This window comes from Gadus chalcogrammus, chromosome 15, assembly GCF_026213295.1.
Source record: "Gadus chalcogrammus isolate NIFS_2021 chromosome 15, NIFS_Gcha_1.0, whole genome shotgun sequence".
NCBI lineage: Eukaryota > Metazoa > Chordata > Actinopteri > Gadiformes > Gadidae > Gadus > Gadus chalcogrammus.
In genome coordinates, this window is record NC_079426.1 from 25,640,769 (window position 1) to 25,666,483 (window position 25,715).

The 25,715-nt window shown below is 43.5% G+C and overlaps 1 protein-coding gene across 2 annotated transcripts in view; it reads left to right on the plus strand.

The window, feature by feature from the left end:
* LOC130404412 (endoplasmic reticulum junction formation protein lunapark-B-like) overlaps positions 1 to 25,715 on the plus strand; it is a 65,297-nt gene that overhangs the window by 18,498 nt on the left and 21,084 nt on the right. The window contains exons 10-12 of one of the 2 annotated variants that reach the window (XM_056609120.1): positions 8,257 to 8,376; positions 21,288 to 21,371; positions 25,604 to 25,696. In XM_056609120.1, coding sequence (XP_056465095.1) covers positions 8,257 to 8,376; positions 21,288 to 21,371; positions 25,604 to 25,696 — 297 coding nt within the window. The remainder of the gene's footprint in view (positions 1 to 8,256; positions 8,377 to 21,287; positions 21,372 to 25,603; positions 25,697 to 25,715) is intronic. The other variant, XM_056609121.1, reaches the window with a different exon arrangement.

Below are 25,715 nucleotides of genomic sequence, written 5' to 3' on the forward strand. Positions count from 1 at the left end.
AGCTGCTGATTGGCGGTTCACTGGCATGTCCCGCCTCCTGCCAACGGCATACTTCCTGATGCAGCACGCCTGTTAGATTGTACTCTCTCTCGCCGCGTTGAATGCTTTCGCATGCGCGTCTCTTTCATAAACTCTCTAGGCCTACTGTAAAATGGAAAATGTCAAATTAATCGTTTCAACTCGATTATACGAGTTTGGAGATCGTTTGACCCCAAAATTGATATCGCGATCGAAATTCGATTAATTGCACAGCCCTAGCCTCTCGGGTGCTGTTGTTTTCTCTTCACTAGACCTAAATAGTGGCTACTGGCAAGTGGATATGGATCCAGAGGTGAGGGAAATCACAGCATTTATATGCCCTCATGGACTGTTCCAATTTAAAGTCATGCCATTTGGACTTAAGAATGCCCCTGCCACCTTCCAGAGGCTCATGGAGAGAGCCCTGGGAGAGCTGAAGGGAATCATCTGTTTTGTCTACTTGGATAATAATACATTTAATTTAGAGGCGCCTTTCAAAACACCCAAGGTCACCTTACAGAGCATATACCGTATTTTCCGGACTATACGTCGCTCCCGAGTATTAGTCGCATCAGTCAAAAAATGCTCCATGACGAGGAAAAAAACATATATACGTCGCATCGGTGTATAAGTCGCATTTATTTTTAAACATTTAAACAAGAACGTTTAGTCTGGAGAGACTGAATAAAATTGCAATAGCAATATAGGTGTGTCGGTCCCACTCGTAGTTCTGAGAGTATACCGAATTCAGTGACACCGGGATTCCACCGGACGCGTATGCGCCGCGGTCCTAAACCTGAGCGCCCGATCGGGAGGTGGAAGTTGCGCTAGATGCCTTCACAAGTCCAGCGGAGGGCTCCAGTTTTCGCCGGCCAAGTCATGCGCTGTGATATGTGTGACAGCTATGTTGCACAACATTGCAGCTAAGGCTGGGGTAGCTTTGGTTGAACCGGAGGACATTGAGGACGATGACGACGAGAATATAATTTATTCGGTGGTGCAGTAGGCTTGCAGCGTTCAGTTGTAGGCCTAATGAATGACGGTGCCATCTTGCGGCCGAAGATTATGTACGCACAATTTTGGCACATAAGTCGCTTCGAAATATAAGTCGCAGGGCAAGCCAAACTACAAAAAAACCGCGACTTATATTCCGGAAAATACGGTAGTCATCATACATTTAAAAAAATAAATAAATAAATAAATTAAAAAAAGACATTGTGGAAAAAAAATAAATACATAAATAAATAAATAAACATAAGCAATAAGAAATAAATAAAACAAAAACAAGACAAAACAAAACAAAAAAACAATCAAAACAGTGATCAGTTAGACGTTGTGTGCGAGTTTGAACAGGTGAGTTCAAGAACTGTGAGGATGACATTATCATCTTCTCTTCGTCCTGGGAACAGCATTCTTATGATGTCCAAGCTGTCCTGGACAAACTCCGAAACGCAGGCCTCTCTGTGAATATGAAGAAAAGTAAACTGTTCAGAACCTCTTTGAAATTCCTGGGCCATCTTGTCTCTGCTACATGAGTCCATGTTGACCCAGACAAGATTGAGGCTGTGCAGAACTACCCTGCACCCACCAACTTGAAAGCCCTACAAAGGTTCCTGGGCATGGCTGGGTGGTATCACAGATTCGTCCCCAACTTTTCCCAGATTGCTGAACCACTCAATGCCCTGAAGAAAAAAGGAGCAAAATACTGCTGGTCACCTGCATGCCAAACATCGTTTATTACCCTGAAAAAGCACCTGGTTAAACCACCTGTCCTGGGCCACCCAAGCTTCAATGCACCCTTTGTGGTATACACCGACGCCAGTGAGATTGGACTTGGGGCTGTGCTTGTCCAGAAATCCCACCAAGGAACCGAGGAAGTCCTCGCCTTTGCCAGCCGCAGTCTAAACCCTGCAGAGAAAAACTATGCTGCCACTGAGCTAGAATGTTTGGCAGTGGTGTGGGCAGTAGAGAAGCGGAGAACTTACCTGGAAGGTAGACTATTCACAGTGGTTACAGATCATGCCTCTCTACTATGGGTGTTCAAAACCACCAAACCCAGCACCCGACTCATCAGGTGGGCACTGTACCGGATGCCCTCTCCCGAGCTCCTACAGAATCCATCCATACAACCGCACCGCTGTGTGCTACCATCACATCTGCCCCTCCAAAACCATCAAAAGAGCTTCCTATCTCAATTGAGGCCCTGTGGAAGACCCAACAGGAAGATCTAGAATGTCAGGTTCTATATCAAAAAGTAGTAGAAACTGGACGAGTCATTAATTCAAACCCTTCCTACATCATTCTGGATGATCTCCTCTACCGTCTCGTCACCCTCCCATACAAAACCATCTACCAACTCTACATACCTCATAGCTTCCGCTCACACTTACTTGACTACTTCCACCAAGATCCCCTCTCTGGACATCTTGGCAGGCACAAAACCTACCGAAGACTACAACATCTTGTCTACTGGCCAAAGATGAGCTGGGATGTCAGAGAACATTGTTACACATGTCAACTTTACAAACCAGAAAACAAAGAACTTGCAGGAAAACTCCAACAAACCCCCTGGGAGATGCTGGGAGTGGATTTGATGGGCCCCTTTCCCAAAAGCTCCAACCAAAACGTCTATCTCCTTGTGTTTGTAGATTATTTCTCACAGTGGGTTGAATTGTTCCCAATCCGAATTGCCACTGCTGAAACCATCTCTTGGGTCATGGTCAAAGACATCTTGACCAGGTGGGGCATTCCTGACTACAACCTGTCGGACCAGGGAACACAGTTTGTTTCATCAGTTTTCCAAACTGTATGCAGGTCCTGGAATGTGGAACACAAGTTAGTTGCATACCATCCACAAGCTAACCTTACAGAAAGGGTGAACCGTACCCTAAAATCCATGATAGCATCCTATGTTGGTGACAATCATAAACATTGGGACAAGAACCTGTCGGAGTTCCGGTTCGCGATTAACTCTGCAGTCCAGGAGTCAACAGGCGTTTCTCCTGCAGAGCTTAATCTTGGTCGCTCCCTCAGAGGACCTCTTGATGCAATGTTGCAACCTCAGGAAACTGCTCCTGACACCCCTCCATACACCAAAATCACACAGCTCAAAGATCTCTGTTCCTTTGTTGAAAAAAATCTGGACTCTGCTCGTCAACGGCAGAAAAGAAACTATGACAAACACCGACGTGACCTTGAGCTTCAGGAACAGGACAGAGTCTGGTTGAGAGCCCATCCTCTCTCCAAGGCTGAAAAATCATTTGCCGCCAAGTTAGCCCCAAAATGGCAAGGTCCATATCGGGTAGTGGAACAAGTTTGGCCGGTGAACTATAAAGTTGTTTTAGAAAATTCAGGCAAAGACTTAAAAGTTGTACACATTTCCCGTCTCAAACCTTGCTACCCGACTGCGCTGGAGAAAAAACACCTTCTTGAAATCTTCAATGAGGAGTCGGATGAAGAGGACTTGCTTGGGTTCGCAGACACCTCCGGTTCTACTACAAATAAACTAGGAGGTGATTCTGTGTAAAACGCACACTTAGTAGGACAACTACTGCGCCTTACCTTTGGTCGGCTTCTGCTAAGGGGGGAGGAGTGTAGCGGCCGCATTGTCAGAATCACACATTGCTAAACCCCTTTCCAGTAAAACACACCTCCATTCATGTCTTCCTCCGTCATCCACCCCATTCATCTCCTACTCCAATGGAAATAAACTGCCCACCGATTCCGCACATTTTAAAATCCGTCCTCCAGGAAGGAAATGTGGTAGCGAGTGCAAGTCCCCGAAAGAGCGGAGTCCGTGAAGAAGAAGTGGGATCACGGCGTTAAGCGTTTGGTTGAAGTCTGCGATATAGCCGTCTTATGCTTTGCATCCTTGTCACGGGAGTTTCGTCGGCACGTCTGCGATTGCCTGTGGATGTCTTAATTTCCCTGCCGGACGTTGCTTCATGGGAACCGGCATCTCACGACTGACTCACTCTGACTCTGACTAACGTAAACAACTTCGGTACCGTGAGTACCCGGTGTGTATTTTTGTTTTGGGTGGGTTGTTGCTACACCGGGTCGAGAGACGCTGGTTATTGTGGTTTATTTCCTTATTTTTCTATTGGAGTTCGCGGTAAAACCCGAAACAGACTTTTCCCAAATGGATTAAAAATGAGATTAAACGAGGAACAGACAGACTGATGCGTACGCACGCTGCATTTATTTTTTTCCAACCAATATGAAAGTAGAACTGTGATCCACACCGTAGAACCAATAGGACACTAGAACCAATAAGAAGGTAGAACCAATGGGAAGGTATAACAAATAGGACAGTAGAACTAATAGGAGCAAGGTACGTTTTATCAGTCTGTTTTCTGGGAATGATTGACACAAGCAGAAACCAGAAAACAAGCCTTTTTTTTGTTTTTTTGCTTTGTCAAAAAAACAAATCAAAAGTTTAGCTAGTTTATTCGTTTTTGGTTCTTACTTAACAAAACAAATTGACCGCTCAATATCTTGTTTCGGTGGGTGGACGGGTATTCTGATTGGCTAGTGTGCTTCGTTGCCCTGCGCTCTTCAAAATAAAAGTTCTTCCGTTTGATAATGTCGACAAAAATAATAGTATTCATAATCATTTGAAAATGAGAACTTATTAAGTTATGATGACTTCAGTGCAGTTGACATGAAGTTATTACCTGAAGAGTAGACATGAGGGCTTTACTACGACGGATGCTCAACATATCCAGGCTCTATGTTCATAATCCGGCTCAACAAAACCTAAAGCCCCGGTCAGAGTTAACTGGTATGACGACGGTGGTCATTGTCCGGATCTGAGCTTTGCGCTCTGTGCGCGTTCACATCAAAGGAGCTGTGATCACGGGCGGCTGATTTCCTCACAGCCTGAGAGCTATGAGGAATACAAGTGATCACAACACATTTCTGACAGCTGAACATGGCGCATCTGTTGACCTTTATCCATTTACAGTAAACAAATAATTTATTCTTGTTGGAAGATATTTTATATTGTTTTCATATTATTATTTACTGATGGTGATTACAGAATGCGAGTGTGTGTTATATTGAAAGCGAGTCTGGGTGTGCCTATGAATATAGGCTACAGTGAGTTTTTTAAGGTGCTGTACAGGCAAATCATATTGTCTATTCTGTACAGTGACAAACGTGTACAGTGTCGTAGCAATCACTCCATTAGATATTGCGTCAAAGACAGATGAGATATTTAGATGCAAAAAGCACACAATACTTGTAGGCAATTGCTGGTCACATATATTTGTAATAAAAGTACTAACAAAGATACATCTCAATATGCATCAACAAACAATAAAAACAGGCATACAATAATAATAATCGGAGGCCTCAGATGGGAGTTCTCCATGCGTCTTACTTCATACACTAAAGGTACGCTCAGAGAAAATCCACCGATCAATGAGTTATTATTCACTTGGGTTGGGTTCTGGAGGGGGTGTGTCCCCTAATTAACCAAAAGCCTTTGTTTACCAGATGGTAATCTTTTACAATTTAAGCTCCCCTGGATGCCATTCAAGGGGGTGGCGGCCGTGCCATGTGACCCTTTTGCTTCCTCGACGCTAGCCCGGGGGTCGAGGAACAGGCCCATACATCAAAGGATTGCATGGAAACAAATTTACATCACACGAAAGGAGAGGAAGAGGCAGGCAATAATATGCATCACACGAAACCCAAAGGTTCACACTTTAGATCACCCACAAGGAGAGTAGAAGGCAGGCAATATATATGAATCACACAAAATAGCAACAACACTTAAATTCATAGATAGACCAAAACAATACAACATGTGGATTTTCCATCACAACAGTAACCTTCTTCATTCAATATTTAATTGGCTACTGTAGCCTACACTATAAACAAATGGTTTTGCGCTTTGCTCATGGCAGTTGTGACAGTCATTTTAACATGTCAGCAGGCAAGCTTCACTCATTCCAAGATATACTATGCTTTGTCCTATAGCCTACTTGGAACATGTTTTGAAATTGATCTATAGTAGCCTATAGAGATTTGCTAACAGGCCAGCTGGAATACAAAGCAAATTGTCACTCAAATGCACATTCATGGAAGTCTTCTATAGTAATCCCAGGACAAAACACAAATAATGCTGTAATGTAATAATATACATCTTTAAATGCGCAATAATGAGTCATTCACAGACTAATTAAATGTTTTTATTGGCTCCCAGAATGCAGGTCAGTTAGTGACTCCCAGTATCTCTAAAAACAGACTGGGAAGTAGAGCCTTCAGTTACTGGGTTCCTTTACTGTGGAACCAGCTCTCTCCATGGGTCAGAGAGGCAGACACTCTAACTACATTTTAAGTAGAGCCCCCCCCCCCCCCCTCACCTTTCGCAACTTGTAGTTTGGCCTTGGCGTCTCGCAGTCTCTCTGTGTTCCCACATATTCTCCACAGCTCCATTCCTCTGCACCAACTGCAATTTTTCCCCTGTTAAAAGGGTTTTCCTGGGAGTTTTTACTCAGTGGATGTGAAGGTTTAAGGGAAGAGGATGTTGTTATGATGCTCATGCTATTTTAAGCCCTTGGAGAAAAACGGGCTATAAAAATAAAATGGCCTTGCCTTGCCTAACCCGCTTGGACTGTAATTCATATTCATGCTACTAGTTTGATCATTGACTGACTACGTGAGTAGTTGCACAGAGGAGATCTTATAGAAGTCTTATAGTCAAACGGTATAGGGTATATACAAATTTGATGTGTTTAGGCCATTTATAAGATCTAGTTAACATCATTAAAGAGTAGACAACATGGTTTTCTTGTACAGCACCTTAAAAAACTCACTGTAGCCTATATTCATAGGCACACTGTGGCAACCCGCCACGTTGAGCAAACCAACTCCTCCCAAACAGGACACAATTTCGTTGGGAAAAGCCAAAAAAAAGGCATGTTTATTCCGGAACATAAAAGTCTCTCAAAACACAAATAACGTAAACCTTGGGAGGAATCAACGGTCCCCTCCTTCGCGGGTGGATCCCGTCACCCACGAGGACCGGTCTCTCCGTGCAGGAGCTCCAGGGCTGGGAGAGCCCCGAATGAGTGGAGAAGCCGGCTATTTAAGCCCTGCTTCTCCACTTGTTCCTCAGGTGCTCCCAATATCCTTAATTGGCCTGGGAGAGCCCCGAATGAGTGGAGAAGACGGCTATTTAAGCCCTGCTTCTCCACTTGTTCCTCAGGTGCTCCCAATATCCTTAATTGGCCTGGGCTGGGTTGCCACAACACCCAGTCTCGCTTTCAATATCGCATTCTGTAAGCACCATCAGTAAATAATAATATGAAAACAATATGAAATATCGTTCAACAAGAAAATATAATTTGTTAACTGTAAATGGATAAAGGTCAACAGATGCGCAATGTTCAGCTGTGAGAAATGTGTTGTGATCACTTGTATTCCTCATAGCTCTCAGCCTGTGAGGAAATCAGCAACCCGCGATCGCAGCTCTTTTGATGTGAACGCGCACAGAGCCGGACAATGGGGCTTTAGGTTTTGTTGAGCCGGATTATGAACACAGAGCCTGGATATGTTGAGCCTCCATCGTAGTAAGCCCTCAGGTCTACTCTTCATGTAATAACTGTGCCACCTTGTGGCTAAACATCAACTGCAAATTCTAATTTTCAAATGATTATGAATACATTGTTATTTGAAGCCGTGTCAGTCTTGACTGTGGGTGATGGGGTCCTCTTTGTCTGCTAGTGTCTATAATACAGTAATATTTTTGTCGACATTATGAAACACAAGAACTTTTATGTTGAAGAGCACATGGCAACGAAGCAAACTAGCCAATAAGAGGACCCGCCTACCGATGGAATCCAGATATTGAGTGACAAATTTGTTTTAAGTAAGAACCAAAAAACGAATAAATGTCCTGAAATTTTGATTTTCTTTTTTTTTTACAAAAGGAAAAAACGAAAAAAACGGCTTGCTTTCTCGTTTCTGCTATATTAGCCAATTATTCCCAGAAAACAGACTGATAAAACGTACATTGCTCTCATAGGACAGTAGAACCAATAGGAAGGTTGAACCCTATATATTTGAGCCCAATGACAGTTGCATGACCCCGGTGTGCATATCACTAACGAACTGAACTGATCAACACGGCACTAGCCAGGATGATCCCTTTAAATAGAGTCTTTAAATCCTGAATCTGAACGGTTTGTCTTGGTACTGCTGACAAGGCTTTGCTGCCCCTCCCATCAGAGATTCGTCAGAGGGGCGTGGCCATGAGGCCCATGCCGATGGTGGGCCCGGCTGGTATGGTGATGATGACTCCGCCCCTGGGGGAACGCCCTCCAATGGCCCCGGGCGCCACACCAATGGGTAAGGAAGTGCCCACACGGGTACAGGATGTCAGAGAAAAGGGAGACAAAGTTTTGTGTTTATGACTAAATCTTATTAATATTTATTTGGCAATGTAAAGAATTGTGCACCCACCCTTTCCTCGTAGGGTTAGAATCTGCTGTTTTATTCGACATAGAGTGCATTCTAATGCATGAAGTTCCCCATGGGGACAGCTTACCATACGGCTGTCCCTGACTGCCACAACGCCACTCTGTGCCATTTGACACAGAGAACCCTGTTCCCTTAGAACCCCCTGTCCCTAACCCTGACACCCCCAGGGTCCAGTTCTAGAGGTGCAACCTGGTATCACACGATTTCGTGCTCATGCGCACGAAAAGTAATCTAATAATAATAATAATAATACATTTAATTTAGAGGCGCCTTTCAAAACACCCAAGGTCACCTTACAGAGCATATAGTCATCATACAATTTTTTAAAAAACAAGACATTGTGGAAAAATAAATAAATAAATAAACATAAGCAATAAGAAATAAATAAAACAAAAACAAGACAAAACAAAACAAAAAAAAACAATCAAAACAGTGATCAGTTAGACGTTGTGTGCGAGTTTGAACAGGTGAGTTTTGAGTTGTGACTTGAAGGTTGTAATGGTGTCTGACTGTTTTATGTGTGGGGGGAGGGAGTTCCAGAGCCTGGGTGCTGAACAGCTGAATGACCGGGCACCCATTGAAGTGAGTCGTGATGTGGGGATACATAGTAGTCCAGCAGAGGTTGAGCGGAGGGAGCGGGAGGGAGTGTATTCTTGGAGGAGGTCGCAGAGATAACTGGGGGCTAGGTTGTGGAGAGCTTTGTAGGTGAGGAGTAGGGTTTTGTATTGGATGCGGTAGTGTACTGGGAGCCAGTGAAGTTGAATGAGGACAGGGGTGATGTGGTCAGATGATTTGGTGCGGGTGATGATCCGGGCGGCTGAGTTCTGAATGATCTGCAGTCTGTTGATGAGTTTGGTGGGGAGTCCGGTGAGGAGGGCGTTGCAGTAGTCTATGCGTGATGTGACAAATGAGTGAACTAGGATTTCAGTGCTGGATTGGGTCAGTGATGGGCGGAGTCTGGCGATGTTGCGGAGGTGGAAGAATGCAGTCCGGGTGATGTTGTGAATATGGGGTGCGAATGAGAGGGTGTTGTCCAGGATGACGCCGAGGCTCTTGACTTTGGAGGAGAAGGGTACTGGGAATCCATCGATAATTATGAGTGGAGCTGGGGTGTGTTGTGATTTAGTGAGGGTGGATTTGGATCCGATGAGCAGGGCCTCGGTCTTGTTTCCATTGAGTTTCAGGAAGTTCCTGCTCAACCAGCTCCGGATCTCTTCCAGGCATGTGATGAGGGAAGTGGGGGGGATGGCAGCGGTGGGTTTGGTGGAGATGTAGACCTGTGTGTCGTCAGCGTAGCAGTGAAAATGGACCCCATGGTGACGGAGGAGTGTGCCCAGCGGGAGGAGGTAAGTGGTGAAGAGGAGTGGACCCAAGACTGACCCCTGGGGGACACCCAGTGAGACATCTGAACACCCAGACTTGTGGTTGCTTAGTTTAACAAATTGTTGATGGCCGGTGAGGTAGGATGTAAACCAGGAGAGTGCAGCACCAGTGATCCCAATACCAGCTAGGCGGTCCAGGAGCAGAGGGTGGGAGATGGTGTCGAATGCTGCGCTGAGATCGAGGAGGATGAGAATGGTGAGTAATCCAGAGTCGGCTGCAAGGAGGAGGTCGTTGGTGATTTTGACTAGGGCTGTTTCAGTGCTGTGTTTTGGACGGAAGCCAGATTGGAACGGTTCGTGGAGATTGTTAGTGTCGAGGTGGGACTGTAGTTGTGCGGCAACCACCCTTTCAAGTGTTTTGGAGATGAAAGGGAGATTGGAGATGGGCCGGTAATGGTTAAGGTCAGTTGGGTCAGCACCAGGTTTTTTCAGGATGGGAGTGATGGCAGCCAGCTTGAGAGTGGGGGGTACAGTACCAGTAGTGAGGGAGGAGTTAATTATGTTGGTGATCATGGGGGAGATGGACGGAAGACATGCTTTGACAAGGGAGGTGGGAAGAGGATCGAGCTGACAGGTGGTGGTTTTGGCTTTGCGGATGAGTTCTGAAACGGTCTGTTCTGTTACTAGGGTGAAGTCAGAGAGGGAGCTGATGAGAGGTTGGCCATAGGTGATCATCCAGGGTGGGTCATCAGAGGGGGTGCGAGATGAGGCCAGTTGTTGGTGAATGGTGTTGATTTTAGAGCTGAAGAAGTCAAGGAACGCAGTGCATTGGGTGGTGGAAATGTCTGGAGGGAGAGATTTAGGAGGCTGAAGTAAGTGGCTGACTGTTGAGAAGAGGACTCTGTTGTTGCCTGTACCAGTGTTGATGAGGTTGGAGTAGTATGAGGTTTTGGCAGTAGTGAGGGCATTCTTGTAGTGATGGAGGTGGTCCGAATACATTTGGCGGTGTACAGTGAGTTGAGTCTTTTTGTAGAGTCGCTCCAGTCGACGACCAGTGGCTTTGAGCTGGCGCAGATGAGGAGTGAACCAGGGAGCAGTGTGGGTGAATGAGACTGAACGGGTTTTCAGGGGGGCCAGGGTGGTGAGGGAGGAGGAGAGGCAGTTGTTGTAGTGTGACACCAGGTCAGTCAGGGAGGAAGCTGGGGGAGGGTTGGGGTAGGAGCTGATCATGGTGGAGAGGTCTGTGGTGTTGATAAGTTTGATGTTTCTGAAGGAGATGGTCCGTTGTTCCTTGGTTTTGTGTAGTTGGGTATGAATGTCAAAAAGTACAGCTTTGTGGTCGGAGATGGGGATATCAATGACATCAAGGTTAGTGGGAGTGATGTCAGTGCAGCAGATTAAATCCAGAATGTGACCTTTGTTATGGGTTGGGAGGTTGACATGTTGTGTGATGCCAAGACAGTCCAGAAGTGATGTGAAGTCATTAGCAAAAGTACAGGATGGGTTGTCAATGTGGATGTTGAAATCACCAAGGAGGATAACAGTGGGGGACATTGCACACACAGATGTAAGTAGAGATGAGAATTCATTGAGGAAAACGGCGGAGGGTTTTGGCGGTCTGTAAATGGTGACAATGATAGTGGGTTTGGGGCCTGAGAGTTTTACAGCTAGACATTCAAAGGAGGAATGAAGGGGGACTGTGACAGTGGTGACTTTGATGTTATCACAATGGAGGAGAGCGAGGCCACCCCCCCTCCCATTAACCCGGGGTTTACTAATAAAAGAAAAACCTGGTGGGACAGCCTCATTTAGATGGGAGAAGTCATTTGGTTGTTGCCAGGTCTCAGTGAGGCAGAGAATGTCTAGGCTCTGGTCAACAATAAAGTCATTTATCAAAAGGGCCTTATTACTGAGGGATCTGGTGTTCAGTAGACAGAGTTTCAGACAGGTGAGTGGAGTGTAGCAGGTTGCTTTGAGCAGAGGGAACAGTACACTGTGATTGACGGGACTGACCGTACGGGCTGTGCGAGGAGGGGGGCGGGGCCCAGTGGACCAGAAGGAGCGGATGTTTTTGTTGCTGGTGTGAGTGTACTGAAAATTCCGTCCAGAGCCTCGATGGATGTATTTTGGTCGTTTGAGAATGTCCTGGTGGGATGCAAGCTGAGGTGGTTGGGTCCTTGAGAAGATCCGTAGACGTAACATCTCCGTTACCGAGTAACGGAGCGGCAGAGATGCGCTCGTTACGTGAGAGTCAAACATAGCGCAATCCAGAGGAACAGGTTAAAATCCACAGGTTGTGAAGTCGGAAGAAGCCAGCGGTAGATCCAGGCGATTATGGTGAAGCCACAGAGCGAGCACGGCGGAGGCAGAGGAGTGGAGCAAGCCGGTTGTAGCTACGCTGGAGACGGGGAAGCCAGTTGACGGCGCCGGGGGTTAACAGCAGTCTAGCCGGCCAGCAGGTGTCATCCACCAACAGCTGCACGACTCCACGCACAAAACACAAAACAAAACACGCAGACGTTTAACGTTCAGAAATAAATAAATAAATCAAGAAAACTGACGCAGTTACTTAACTTAACTTTGTAGTCCGATCCGAGGTCCAGAAGGGTTTCAGACAGAAGGTGTTGAAAGTAAGCAAAAGAAAACTGATTAAAAAGTTAAAAGACTAGAAAGAAAAAGAAAATCGCGAAAAAATAATGTTCAGAATGACGTTCCGGTGAGCAGCAGCAGCAACAGCGTTCAAAAGGCAACAGCGTCCACCAACTGTACGACCTCACGGATAAAACACGTAAAAATAAAGAAAACTGGCGCACTGACAATAGCGAAAAGTGACTATATATAACAAGTAAACTTAGCTAAATACTAAAGACCAAAAAAAAACGACAAAATGTTCAATGCAATCGTGAGAAATATTGGAAATACTGAATAAAAACAAGCCATACAGAGCGGCGTTAGACTCGCCAGCGTCCCCGTTCAATCTGTTGAACCGTGTCCCAGAGCACGATTGTCCGACTTTATTCTTACTTGTTACGATGCTGACCGTAGACAGCCCATAACCCAAGTCTGTCCCTACGTGGTGTGCTGAACTTGAGTTTTTTTTTTCCTAATCTTGCCCTGGGTGAGTACAAAGCATGTAGAAGTCTGTAATTTTTAGGTACTCTTCAACTATGAGTGACAGAATCTAAAACAAAAATGCAGAAAATCACATTGTATGATTTTTAAGTAATTAATTTGCATTTTATTGCATGAAATAAGTATTTGATACATCAGAAAAGCAGAACTTAATATTTGGTACAGAAACCTTTTGTTTGCAATTACAGAGATCATACGTTTCCTGGAGTTCTTGACCAGGTTTGCACACACTGCAGCAGGGATTTTGGCCCACTCCTCCATACAGACCTTCTCCATATCCTTCAGGTTTCAGGGCTGTCGCTGGGCAATACGGACTTTCAGCTCCCTCCAAAAGATTATCTATTGGGTTCAGGTCTGGAGACTGGCTAGGCCACTCCAGGACCTTGAGATGCTTCTTACGGAGCCACTCCTTAGTTGCCCTGGCTGTGTGTTTCGGGTCGTTGTCATGCTGGAAGACCCAGCAACGACCCATCTTCAATGCTCTTACTGAGGGAAGGAGGTTGTTGGCCAAGATCTCACGATACATGGCCCCATCTGTCCTCCCCTCAATACGGTGCAGTCGTCCTGCCCCTTTGCAGAAAAGCATCCCCAAAGAATGATGTTTCCACCTCCATGCTTCATGGTTGGGATGGTGTTCTGGGGTTCGTACTCATCCTTCTTCTTCCTTCAAACATGGCGAGTAGGGTTTAGACCAAGTACAAAGCATGTAGAAGTCTGTAATTTTTATGTACTCTTCAACTATGAGTGACAGAATCTAAAACAAAAATGCAGAAAATCACATTGTATGATTTTTAAGTAATTAATTTGCATTTTATTGCATGAAATAAGTATTTGATACATCAGAAAAGCAGAACTTAATATTTGGTACAGAAACCTTTTGTTTGCAATTACAGAGATCATACGTTTCCTGGAGTTCTTGACCAGGTTTGCACACACTGCAGCAGGGATTTTGGCCCACTCCTCCATACAGACCTTCTCCATATCCTTCAGGTTTCAGGGCTGTCGCTGGGCAATACAGACTTTCACCTCCCTCCAAAAGATTATCTAAGTTTAGCGCCCTAAGTTTAGACCAAAAAGCTATATTTTTGTCTCATCAGACCACATGACCTTCTCCCATTCCTCCTCTTGATCATCCAGATGGTCATTGGCAAACTTAAGACGAGTCAAGACATGCGCTGGCTTGAGCAGGGGGACCTTGCGTGTGCTGCAGGATTTTAATCCGTGACGGCATAGTGTGTTACTAATGGTTTTCTTTGAGACTGTGGTCCCAGCTCTCTTCAGGTCATCGACCAGGTCCTGCCGTGTAGTTCTGGGCTGATCCCTCACCTTCCTCACGATCATTGATGCCCCATGAGGTGAGATCTTGCATGGAGCCCCAGACCGAGGGAGATTGACCATCATCTTGAACTTCTTCCATTCCTAATAATTGCGCCAACAGTTGTTGTCTTCTCACCAAGCTGCTGGCCTATTGTCCTGTAGCCCCTCCCAGCCTTGTGCAGGCCTACAATTTTATCCCTGATGTCCTTACACAGCTCTCTGGTCTTGGCCATTGTGGAGAGGTTGGAGTCTGCTTTATTGAGTGTGTGGACAGGTGTCCTTTATACATGTAACAAGTTCAAAAAGGTGCAGTTAATACAGGTAATGAGTGGAGAACAGGGGGCTCCTTAAAGAATAACTAACAGGTCTGCGAGAGCTGGAATTCTTACTGGTTGGTAGGTGATCAAATACTTATGTCATGAAATAAAATGTAAATGAATTACTTAAAAATTTTACAATGTGATTTTCTGGATTTTTGTTTTAGATTCCGTCCCTCACAGTTGAAGTGTAACTATGATAACAATTACAGACCTCTACATGCTTTGTGAGTGGGAAAACCTGCAAAATCGGCATTGTATCAAATACTTGTTCTCCCCACTGTATATCCCAAAAGTGTTCCCTTAATGCAGGGGTGCCCAACCTTTTTTGACCCAAGATCTACTTTTCAAGTAGCCAACCTCCCGAGATCTACCAGCCTAGTGTCAACATTGCAAACCTACCTTCAAGCGGGGGGGGGAGGGGGGGGGGGTTGTATCGTGAACCTACAGACTTCAGTGGGGGTTTCATTCCGTCTGCACACGGCACCTTCTCAACAATAATCAATAATCTCCCTCCCACTCAGGGTGAAAATGGTAGGTCTTAGCTCGTTTCCCCTCAGCCATGCCAACGTTTAGGAGTGCGTAACTACTGTTGACGGCTTTCAACTGCTGTTGACAGCGCATGCGCTACCGTGCGTATATTGTCCCGCGCAAATTTTAGTTTATTTAAAAAATATATATATATATATTTATTTATTTTTTTCCTTCTTCACCCCTCGCGGTCGACTTGGGATCTGTCGGCGGTCTACTGGTAGACCGCGATCGACTGGTTGGGCACCCCTGCCTTAATGGAATGTCCGAGTAGTAGGGATGGGAATTTATAAGAATTTAACAATTCCGATTCTGCTTATCGATCCGATCCCTTATCGATTCTCATTGGGTGAGAAAATAAGTACAAATTTGTTTGTTTATATTAACTCTCTTTAATATCTGATCAGAATTGCGTCTTGTATTAGGAAATTGTACATTTTCACATTAATTGGTCTAGACAAAAAAAGGATATGTTTGGCTTTTTAAGCCCAAATGCCATCATTATGTAGCCTGGTTCTACCAGACTCTCGTACTTCACTTCATTTCATTTCATTTGTACAGAGAGTCTGGACCTAATCAATTGACAAACGTTAACTCACTTGAAGGCAGGTGTCTGTTGAAGTTTAAAATGATTGGATCTGCCCAGTGCCACTCTGGATCTGCCATAACCAATTGCTAACGTTTGGTTGTGACGTATGTCATGCGCCGGGAATCACGCGCAGGTTGTACACAAACCAAGCACCTTGCGCGTCTGCACGAAAATGTCCGTCAACGACAGCTGCAGGTTTTGTTCGTCAAATTTAATTTATCAGGGAAAAATTGCACATTGTAAATCAACTACCGACCTACAACAACAACTCAAACTGGCGTACGACTTTATCGTCATTGTTCTCAGACACGCCCTCTGTTTGCTGATTGGTGGCCGCTGTGGCGGCACCAGAAAACCAAATTACATACAGCAGGTCCAGACCTAGTACTGAAGGGAAATTCAAATTGAGCGGAAGTACTTAGGCGGGCGGAGCCAGGCTAATCATTATGTGCAATAAAACTAAAAACACAGACTGAAAATAGCCAAGTAAGAGCTTGTGCCTTTTGGAATATTAACCGTGCTCATTTGCGTTCAACAAAATTCAACTGACATAAACAGAGAAGAAGTCACTTTTTGTGCAGAAAAATTATCATGTTTGCCCTCTCAGGAAGGATACGAGATCTTTCTGGACTTAGGGTGTCTCCAGCAGTGGAGAACACCCTTTCAGAAGGGATGGAGGACCCTTGCACACAGAGATACTCCTCAGCAAGAGCTGACAACACTGGCAATGTGTCACTCTTCTTCCACCACCAGAGATTGGTACTATCTTTGGTTGCAATATATATTGCATACACAACAAACATAACCTTTTTAATGTGTCTTTAGTCAACCAAGTTTTCTATAAGTCATTTTAATTTTTTCTTCTCCTTCTCAATGGGCTTTCTAAGCCGTTGGTCTATGGCTGCATCTTGGATGGCAGGGAACTGTTCACAAAATCTCTCCATCAAATACAGGGAGTTCTATCTTGTCCTCACATCTAAAAGGAGCATGTGCTGGGGCAGCTCTGCAGACACACACACACACACACACACACACACACACACACACACACAGTTAACAATGTAATATTTCCATGTGAACATCAAGTGAAACTTGATGTTTAGCTTTTTGACAGCTACATCCATGTTTGCTGTGTTATCCACAGTTGCTGCCACCTCCTTCTCTTTCACTCCAAACTCTCCAGGATCCCGTCAATTTCCTCCGCAACAGCTATCCCTGTTTGAGATTGGTACACTGCTTTGGTTTTAAGGACTTTTTCTTTACTCTGACCTTCCCTGACGTAGTGCAATGAGTGAGGTAGTGGTCCTAACTGAAACTAGTCCAACCATCTGCTGTGCTGGCTGCATTTGTGACATGCCTCAGGTCTGTGATCAGATTGCTCTTTTCAACCCCATACCAAGCAGGAATCAGATGATTTGTTAAACTGTCTCTGTTTGGGGCTTTGTATTTTGAGTTCTTGAGTCTTTTCATATCTCTACAGAAAATATATGGAAGGATTAGGAATGAATAAAACAGACTATACTGACATAAAAACTTTGAAATTTGTTATTTTCATTTGAAAAGAAAAGCTGGACAAAATATTACGGAAATTCAGTGGACTCTAACGTGGCAAACGGGTGCAAGCCCTTTACCACAAACTTAGTCACTGCTCGGTGACATTCGTTTATCCTCGCCTCGGTCATTTTATTCCTCCCTGCCTCTGTGAACGGAGTAGCTAGAGGTGCACAAGAGCTACTTGCTGCAGTGCAGACTCTGAGCCAGTGTGAGAGCCAGCCTCTGAGCCAGCCAGACTCTGGCCGTCATCATCTTTTAAATTTGATGGACAATGACAATGTAGATTATTCGTATAGTATACTTTTACACAATGAAATAGCACTCACATTAACTAAGTAGACAGGGCCTGTCCTGCCTGGAGTTTAAAGTTACCTTCGGCATTAATAACAGATGGCGTCCCGATAGCTCCGCTGCTGCTTGACTCAGTTGCGTCGCTAGTTAGTATGGTATCAAACACCCAACATTCCTGCAAATGAACTGCATGCTGTGTAGCCAAATGTTTCTGCATATTGGAGGTAGTTCCCCCCTTTGCAAAATGGAAACTTTACAATTGTTGCAAATGGCCATATTTTCGTCTTTTCGCATGAAATACAACCAAGCTTTAGAGCGCTTCTGCATCGGCGCCATGCTGGCTGCGTTCTCTGAACCAAAACAAAGCAGCGCGTGTGTGATGTGTGTCACATTTGAAACAACTGGTGTTACACCGAATTCTGCGACACACCGAAAAGTGTGACCCCAGGGGGCGCTGTTGCACATTTTCTGCAACATGCATGTTTGCATTATAACAAAAACATAAATAAAACATAAGATCTCCCCCCACCGGTGGGTCTTTCTTTTCTTGATACTAACATTAATTCGAAACAGCGTTTTACACAGTAGGCTATAATAGGAAATGCTCCAAGGTAAATCAGCGTAATTTAACACTGACTGTAGCTTTTTATGGGTAAAAAAGCAACGGTGAAGGATGGTACTAAACACCCTATCATTGTTTGGCTCTGTAAAATGCAAATCAAAACAAATGTATTTATTAAGCACCTTTTAATAAAAAGGTAATTGGTTGGGGGGAGATCTTATGTTTTATTTATGTTTTTGTCATGCCTGTCTACGCTTCAAACTCGTGCATATTGCAAAAAATATGCAACAGCGCCCCCTGGGGTCACACTTTTCGTGTGACCCCAGGTAAGCGGAATCGTTAAGCAGGCATGCTAACGATTCAAAGGAATTGGTTCACTGGGCACCGGCTCTGAACAAAAAACGGTTCTCGATTCCCATCCCTACCGAGCAGCACGAGTCCCTCGGGTAATTCTCTTTCCCCCGACTCTCATCTCAGTCTCATTCTCCCCCCCTGCCCCCTCAGCTGTTGGTACTTACCTGTGATGAGCGCCTCAACAACGCCCCCTCTGTGTGACGTCAGTACTGACCCTAACCCTAAGCACATGCTACCCTACTGTAACAGTACTGCACAGTACCCATGCATTTTTTATGGGAGCGTTTCTCAGAATATATCTATATCTATATTAGATATAGATGTATTTATTTATTATATACAGAGAGATTATTGGTTAAGCCCGTCAGTTACTTGGATCCATAGTGCATCGTAACTCTATCTATGGCTCCCTCTCTCCTTCCACTGTGTTTTGAGAATTTGTATTGATATAACGAGAAAGGATGTAATGATGACGCCAAGAAAATAAAGGCTCCTTGGTTACATTAATTTGAATATAATTAACTTATAAAGCGCGTAACGACACAACGAGACGATCTGTGGGCCAGCAGAGGCTGAATTGACCTTATACATACATCTGGTCTTACTCTATATACAAGTCAAATGTATGATATGCTGTACGTGTAGCCTAGTCTTTATATTATAAATATTTTAATATTGTCTGGTTATACCTGAACCACACTTCCACATTGGTGGAAGTGGATTTTCCATGGTCAGATACAGATCTTGTTATAACGATAATTGAATAAAAGCTACATGGTCTACTCATAATATTAATAGAACTAAATAATTGTATATTTACTGTATATATTTAATATGTACTTTAATACATAATTATTTAAATGTTAAACCAAAGCATTTCAATCGGGAGATTTTTTTTGGACTTCAGAAGAGGGGGAGGGCTGCGCATTGCACCCTCTAGTTATGGATTCGTAAAACAACAATCCGATTCATCCGATTTTTGCAGCAGAACCGGAAAATGCATTACAATATCGTCTCTAAAAATGTGACACGCCCTATTGTTTTCAATGGGCCTGCGTCCACGACACTTGACTGTCATGGTTGCTATGGTGGTTGCCATCGACCGCCCCCTTCCCACAGTTATCGTATGTATCCATATGCACTTGTTAACGACCTATGGCCATTATTTAATTTTCTGTAACATCCACGCATATATCCTGCATTTAATACATGTACATTTTATGTGCACAATATTCTGACCAAACCCCGAACATATTGATTCTAGATTCCTGTGATAGGAGCGGGATGCTGTGTGCACCGTTCACCTGCAAAGGACTTCATGAGTTCAAACCTTGCTCTGCTCAAAACCATGTTAACAACGTTAAGTGCGGCAACTGGGCTGTTGTCAATTATGTAGTTTTTGTCGTAAACTAGGGTCTGCTGGCTAGGAAATACTTAACTTGACTTTTTTATTTTATTTTTATTTTTCTGGTGGTTAGTAACGTCACTCTGAGATATGTGAATAGACAGATTTTCCTTTCCTGATTTTCATTTCCTGTAGGGCTGGAGCCCCCAAGTTGATAATTGTATGTGTCCCTTGAGACCCCCTTTGATATAAAATGGACCCCTGGTCTATAGCTTAATTTTTACTGTCCTTGACTCAGAAGTTAACCGTTCCTTTAGGGCCTCGGCCTCCTAATTGATCATTGTAGTATATTTGAATGCCCTCTTTCATAGACGCTACCACCACTGGGGCGTGGCAACAATTCTCCATATCCATATGGGAAGGGGGGGGGTGCTTGTGGACAGTTGGGCTACACTAGACTTACATAGGAAGCTTGCAATGAGCATTTCAATCACCAGCAATTATCAATACACACTCAGGAGGAGGAATGACCTCTCACACATGATAACTTAATTGTTTCAAATAACCCTGCCTCGTTATATCAATGAGCTTGATGTTTTGCTTTCACAAGGTTATATGCTGTGTCACTACCAAATATTTCCGCGCGCATCTCTCAGAGTGACGTTACTAGCCACCAGACAGTGATAAAAAGGGTCATGTTGATTACAAAAGTAACTTATTAATTAAAAGTCTTAACTGTGGAAAATAGAAAGATATGGGGGATGGTCGATGGCAACCAATATAGCAACCATGACAGTCAAGTGACGTGGACGCTGGCCCATAAAGAAATTACGGAAAATAATGTATTGGTAACACTGTTCACAACAATAGTCGTGGCGTAAAGCTTTTGGAATGGAATTGAAACAGCGGCACCTGTTGGTTGTATATATTATTGCAAACTGAAACCCCCACCGAACCCCCCCCCCATACCTTGACTAAAGGCCGATTCATACCTCTGGATCCTGACGAAATTCGTCCGTCCGCCCCAAACGTTGCCTCCAGAAGTACCCTTCATACCTCCGTCTGGTTTCAGCTGTGTTATGGATGTTACGCAATAAATCCTCTAGAGGGCAGTGACTGTCGTTTCACAAATTAAAGGCATCGACAATCGCAAACATGATATCTGTAGAGATGATTTTGCTTTGTGTCATCCGAAATCGGCAAAAAAAAGTGCTAAAACTGTAGGCCTAGGCGGCGTTGGCATGTGACACCCCTCACCAACCCGCAGATCTCCTCAAAATGTTGATAAATGACCAGTTACAACTCATTGCCACAGCAGGTGAACAATTAAATAAAAAGGTCTGGTATGTAGTATAATATAAGAATAAAACCAATATATATCAGATATTATACTACTCTCTATTTTCGCCAATGGTCTGACTTTTGACTCTATACTGCTGCCTCGTTTTCCGGTGGTATTGCTCAGTTTCTCCCGGAGCACTCCGGATTCGTAAGCTCAGAGGCGACGTACCCATTGACGGACGAAACACCTACGGGACCGGACGAAACGGTGCGTATCCGTATTTACCGTAGGGTGTGAATGGGACTTAAGAGATTTCCTATGGGAAACACAGACAAAAGTAGGCCTGATTTGACTAATTGGCTTTGCATCCTTTCCTTCTACCCTTGTAGTCAAAGAAATGCTGCCCACCAGCTTTCAAAGTACAATGCTGCCACTGGTGGATTTGTATCGATTCACATAATTATCCATCCCTGCTATTTTGTAGTTCACCAAAACACCCTCAATCAACTTGGGTCTCACATACTTATGCCACCGTACGCCACTAACATTGCAAGCAGGCCAATGGCAACCAAGAAAAAAACTGAGAAGTCAGAGTATCCCTAATACCCTACATTTACCCTTTACTTATGTATTTGTTAAAACAACAAATGCATCAGAGGGTGCACTGTACTATCTGCGCACCTTCTGTAGTCTAAGAAAATATCAATGGTAATGGTTTGAATTTCGTTCTGTGTATCACGAAATAAGCCAGAAAATCGTGCTATGGGCACGATTCAATAGATTAAATTTCATTAGTATGAGCACGAAATGGTTTGAGGAGGTTTGTTGTAAAAAACGGGCAAATCACAGTATCCCTTATACACTACATTTACCCTTTGATGCATTTGTTGTTTTGACACATACATAACCAGAGGGTGCACTGTATTATGTGTGCACACCCCTTCTGAAATCTCTCTCTCTCTCTCTCTCTCTCTCTCTCTCTCTCTCTCTCTCTCTCTCTCTCTCTCTCTCTCTCTCTCTCTCTCTCTCTCTCTCTCTCTCTCTCTCTCTCTCTCTCTCTCTCTCTCTCTCTCTCTCTCTCTCTCTCTCTCTCTCTCTCTCTCTCTCTCTCTCTCTCTCTCTCTCTCTCTCTCGTTTCGTTCTGTGGAGCACGAAACATTTTTTTCAGTTTTTGAGGAGGTCTGCAACAATCTGAAATATTGACATATATATAACTAGAGGGTGCACTGTACCAGTCGTTCCCAAAGACTGGGTCGCGACCAACATGTGGTTCATGGGAGATTTGAACCTGGTTGCGAAATAAAAGTATATATATAAATATATATATAAGTGCTGTCAGTTTAACGCGTTATTAACAGCGTTAACGCAAACCAATTTTAACAACGTTAATTTTTTTATCCCGCGATTAATGAAAAACTCCTTAAAAGTGTGTGTGTGTTTGTGTGTCACTCTGTTCAAGCCTGCTGCACAAGAGATCAATGTTGTCATTAGCTGTTACGTCTTTCTGACCAATCGCAGTTCAAGGCCCCTGGGCTGTACCACTTTGGGAGGGGCCGCTCAGTTACTCCCCTCTAGACAAAATCAACTTGGTTGCGACGTTGACAGTTTGTTCAGTGAGTGAGAGGTTGCGGGCACACAGCTCAGGCTGCCGGACGGCGCTGCAAGGAACTTTTCTTAACGAAATATTGTTATCCCGCAGTAATCAGCAGTAAATGTTATAGTATTTCCCATCTTTGCTGAGCAAGAGTTTTGTTCCAAAGTTTAAGGGATATTTAGAATAGAAAAATATGTGTGATTAATCACGATTAATCGCAAGTTAACTATGACATTAATGTGATTAATCACGATTAAATATCTTAAATGCTTGACAGCACTTATAATATATATATATATATATATATATATATATATATATATATATATTAGTGCTGTCAAGCGATTTAAATATTTAATAGCAATAATGACAACTTACGATTAATCGCGAGTAAATGTGATTAATCGCAAATCTTTTTTCTATGCTAAATATCCCTTGATTTCTTTTTCCCATTAATTGTTTTAATTGTAATGCTCTTATCAACATGGAGAAGTGCATCGGCTTGCCTTGTGCAAATGTTTTTTTATTGATAACAACATTGCCATATACTGATCAAAACAGGACGATACAAAAAAAAAGCCTATAGTGCAATTAAACGATGAACATACAAACACACTGCCTTGAACATAGCAGTCAGGCTACTCCTTCTTTGTTTTGAGTTTAAGAAATAAGAAAAAAAAATAATAATAATAATAAATTGCGTTCATCGCGCGATAAAATAATTAACGCTGTTAAAATTGGTTTGCGTTAACACCGTTAATAACGCGTTTAACTGACAGCACTAATATATATATATACAGTTGTTTTTTTGACATTATCATTTAAAAAAACTTTCAACAAGAAGCATGTTTTTGATAGTACTGAATGTTTTCTATGTTTGTAACTGTTAATTTTACTTATAACATTGAATCAGTTGAAAGGCTAACGTAGATTGTGTTTGTTTTACTGATGAGAGGAAATAAAAACAATGAGATAGCCAAAACAAGGAGATGTTCGCTCCGCCTAAATGCATTTATTTCGTCTCATTTATAAAGTATTTAATACGGGTTTTATGTTTTCAATAACAAGTGCATAAAACAAAGTTGTGATTTATCTCTTTGAAATGGCTGGTTTAAGTTAATACATAAGGGGATGCAGAATTGGCAGTAAAAACTTTCAGGAATGTTCATTCATGGTCAAAAATGATTTTATAAATAAGGGCTGTTGTGAATTGGGTCGCGATGGTTTGTAGTTTAAAAAAAATGGGTCCACAGAAAAAAAATGCACTACACTGTCTGCGCACACCCCTTCTGATGCCTCCATCTCAACACAGTCTCACTCCCTACTCGTCAAATGTGTGACGCATGGCCAAGGATCCCTGGCGTCAATCTCTTACGAAATTTATTTTTCGTCGTTTTTCAACGCGGGGGTCCGTCAGATAGACATTCATGTTAATCCCTCACCGTCGGATATCGACGAAAGGAAATCGATGTCCATCAACGGTGATGCCGTCACGTTATGCAACTATTGATTTGTTTGACATGATCTAAAAAACAAAACAACGCAGACCATCAGAGCCATCAACCTTAGGTTACTTTGATCTTGCATAATTTTATTCAGCTCCGGTGTTTGTAACGTAAGGTAAAACAAATCATAATAATGACGATGATGATGATGATATAATAAAAATAATTATAATAATTGAATATTTATCTCACTTTGTGTATCTGGGCAACCCAGTCGCCAAAAGCGACTGGGTTGCAGTCACTTTGCGACTGGGTTATCTCACTTTGATACACAAAAAGAGATAAATATTAAATTATTATAATTATTATTATATCATCATCATCATCGTCATTATTATGATTTGTTTTACCTTACGTTACCAACACCGGAGCTGAATAAAATGATGCAAGATCAAAGTAACCTAAGGTAGATGGCTCTGATGGTTATTTTTAGATCATGTCAAACAAATCAATAGTTGCATAACGTGACGGCATCACCGTTGATGGACATTGATTTCCTTTCGTCTATATCCGAGTGTGAGGGATTAACATGAATGTCTATCTGATTGACCCCCGCGTTGAAAAACGACACTAAAGGTAAAACATGAATGTCTATCTGACGGACCCCCGAGTTGAAAAAAAACGAAAGGGAGTGAGACTGTGTTGTCCATCTCTCTCTTTCTCTCTCTCTCTCGTTTCGTTCCATGGAGCACGCAAATGGTCTGAGAAACATTCAAAATGCATTGGTTTACATTTCGGTCTGTGGAGCACGAAAAATTTGTTTCAGTTGTTGAGGCCTGCTTTAAAAATCGGAAATATTGACATATATAACCAGAGGGTCCACTGTACTGTCTGCGCACACCCCTTCTGAAGCCCTTCTCTCTCTCTCGCTCGCTCTCTCTCGTCTGAGAAATGCTCCCATTCAAACTGCATGGGTTTACATTTCGTTCTATCTAGCACAAAAAAGTCTGAGAAACGCTCCTATTCATAATGCATTGGTTTACATTTCATTCTGTGTAGCACGAAGAAAGTCGGACAATCGTGCTCTGGGACACGATTCAATAGGTTAACGTTGTGTGCGCGTGAGAACGAAATCGCGTGATACCGGGTTGGGTGGTGCAGATGCAGGGGAACCCAATACCATTATCACAAGTCAGTTCACCCTCCCCAACTGTCCCAACTCTTTTCCAAACACCCTGACCTTGGACACACATGATCCGTCCCCGACTCTCAACGTTCTCAATGTACTTTCTCCCTGCCCCCCTCTCTGTTGCTCCTTTTTCTTGTTTGTGAACATGGGTGAGATTTAGTAGATTGTGTTACTTTTCGTTTTTTCTCTGTGAATGTGAGCTGTCTTACCACAGAAGAGTAACGCAGAAAGGGTTGTTATGTCTGTGTTTCCTCCCTGGTCCCTCTCTCAGCTCCAGGGGGTCCCCCTGAGAGATCTGCTCTGTCAACCCATGTCCACCAGGGGGCCATACACAGAACACCCTGCTCTCCCATCCCAGGTGAAGGTAGGCTTCCAGTCCAGTG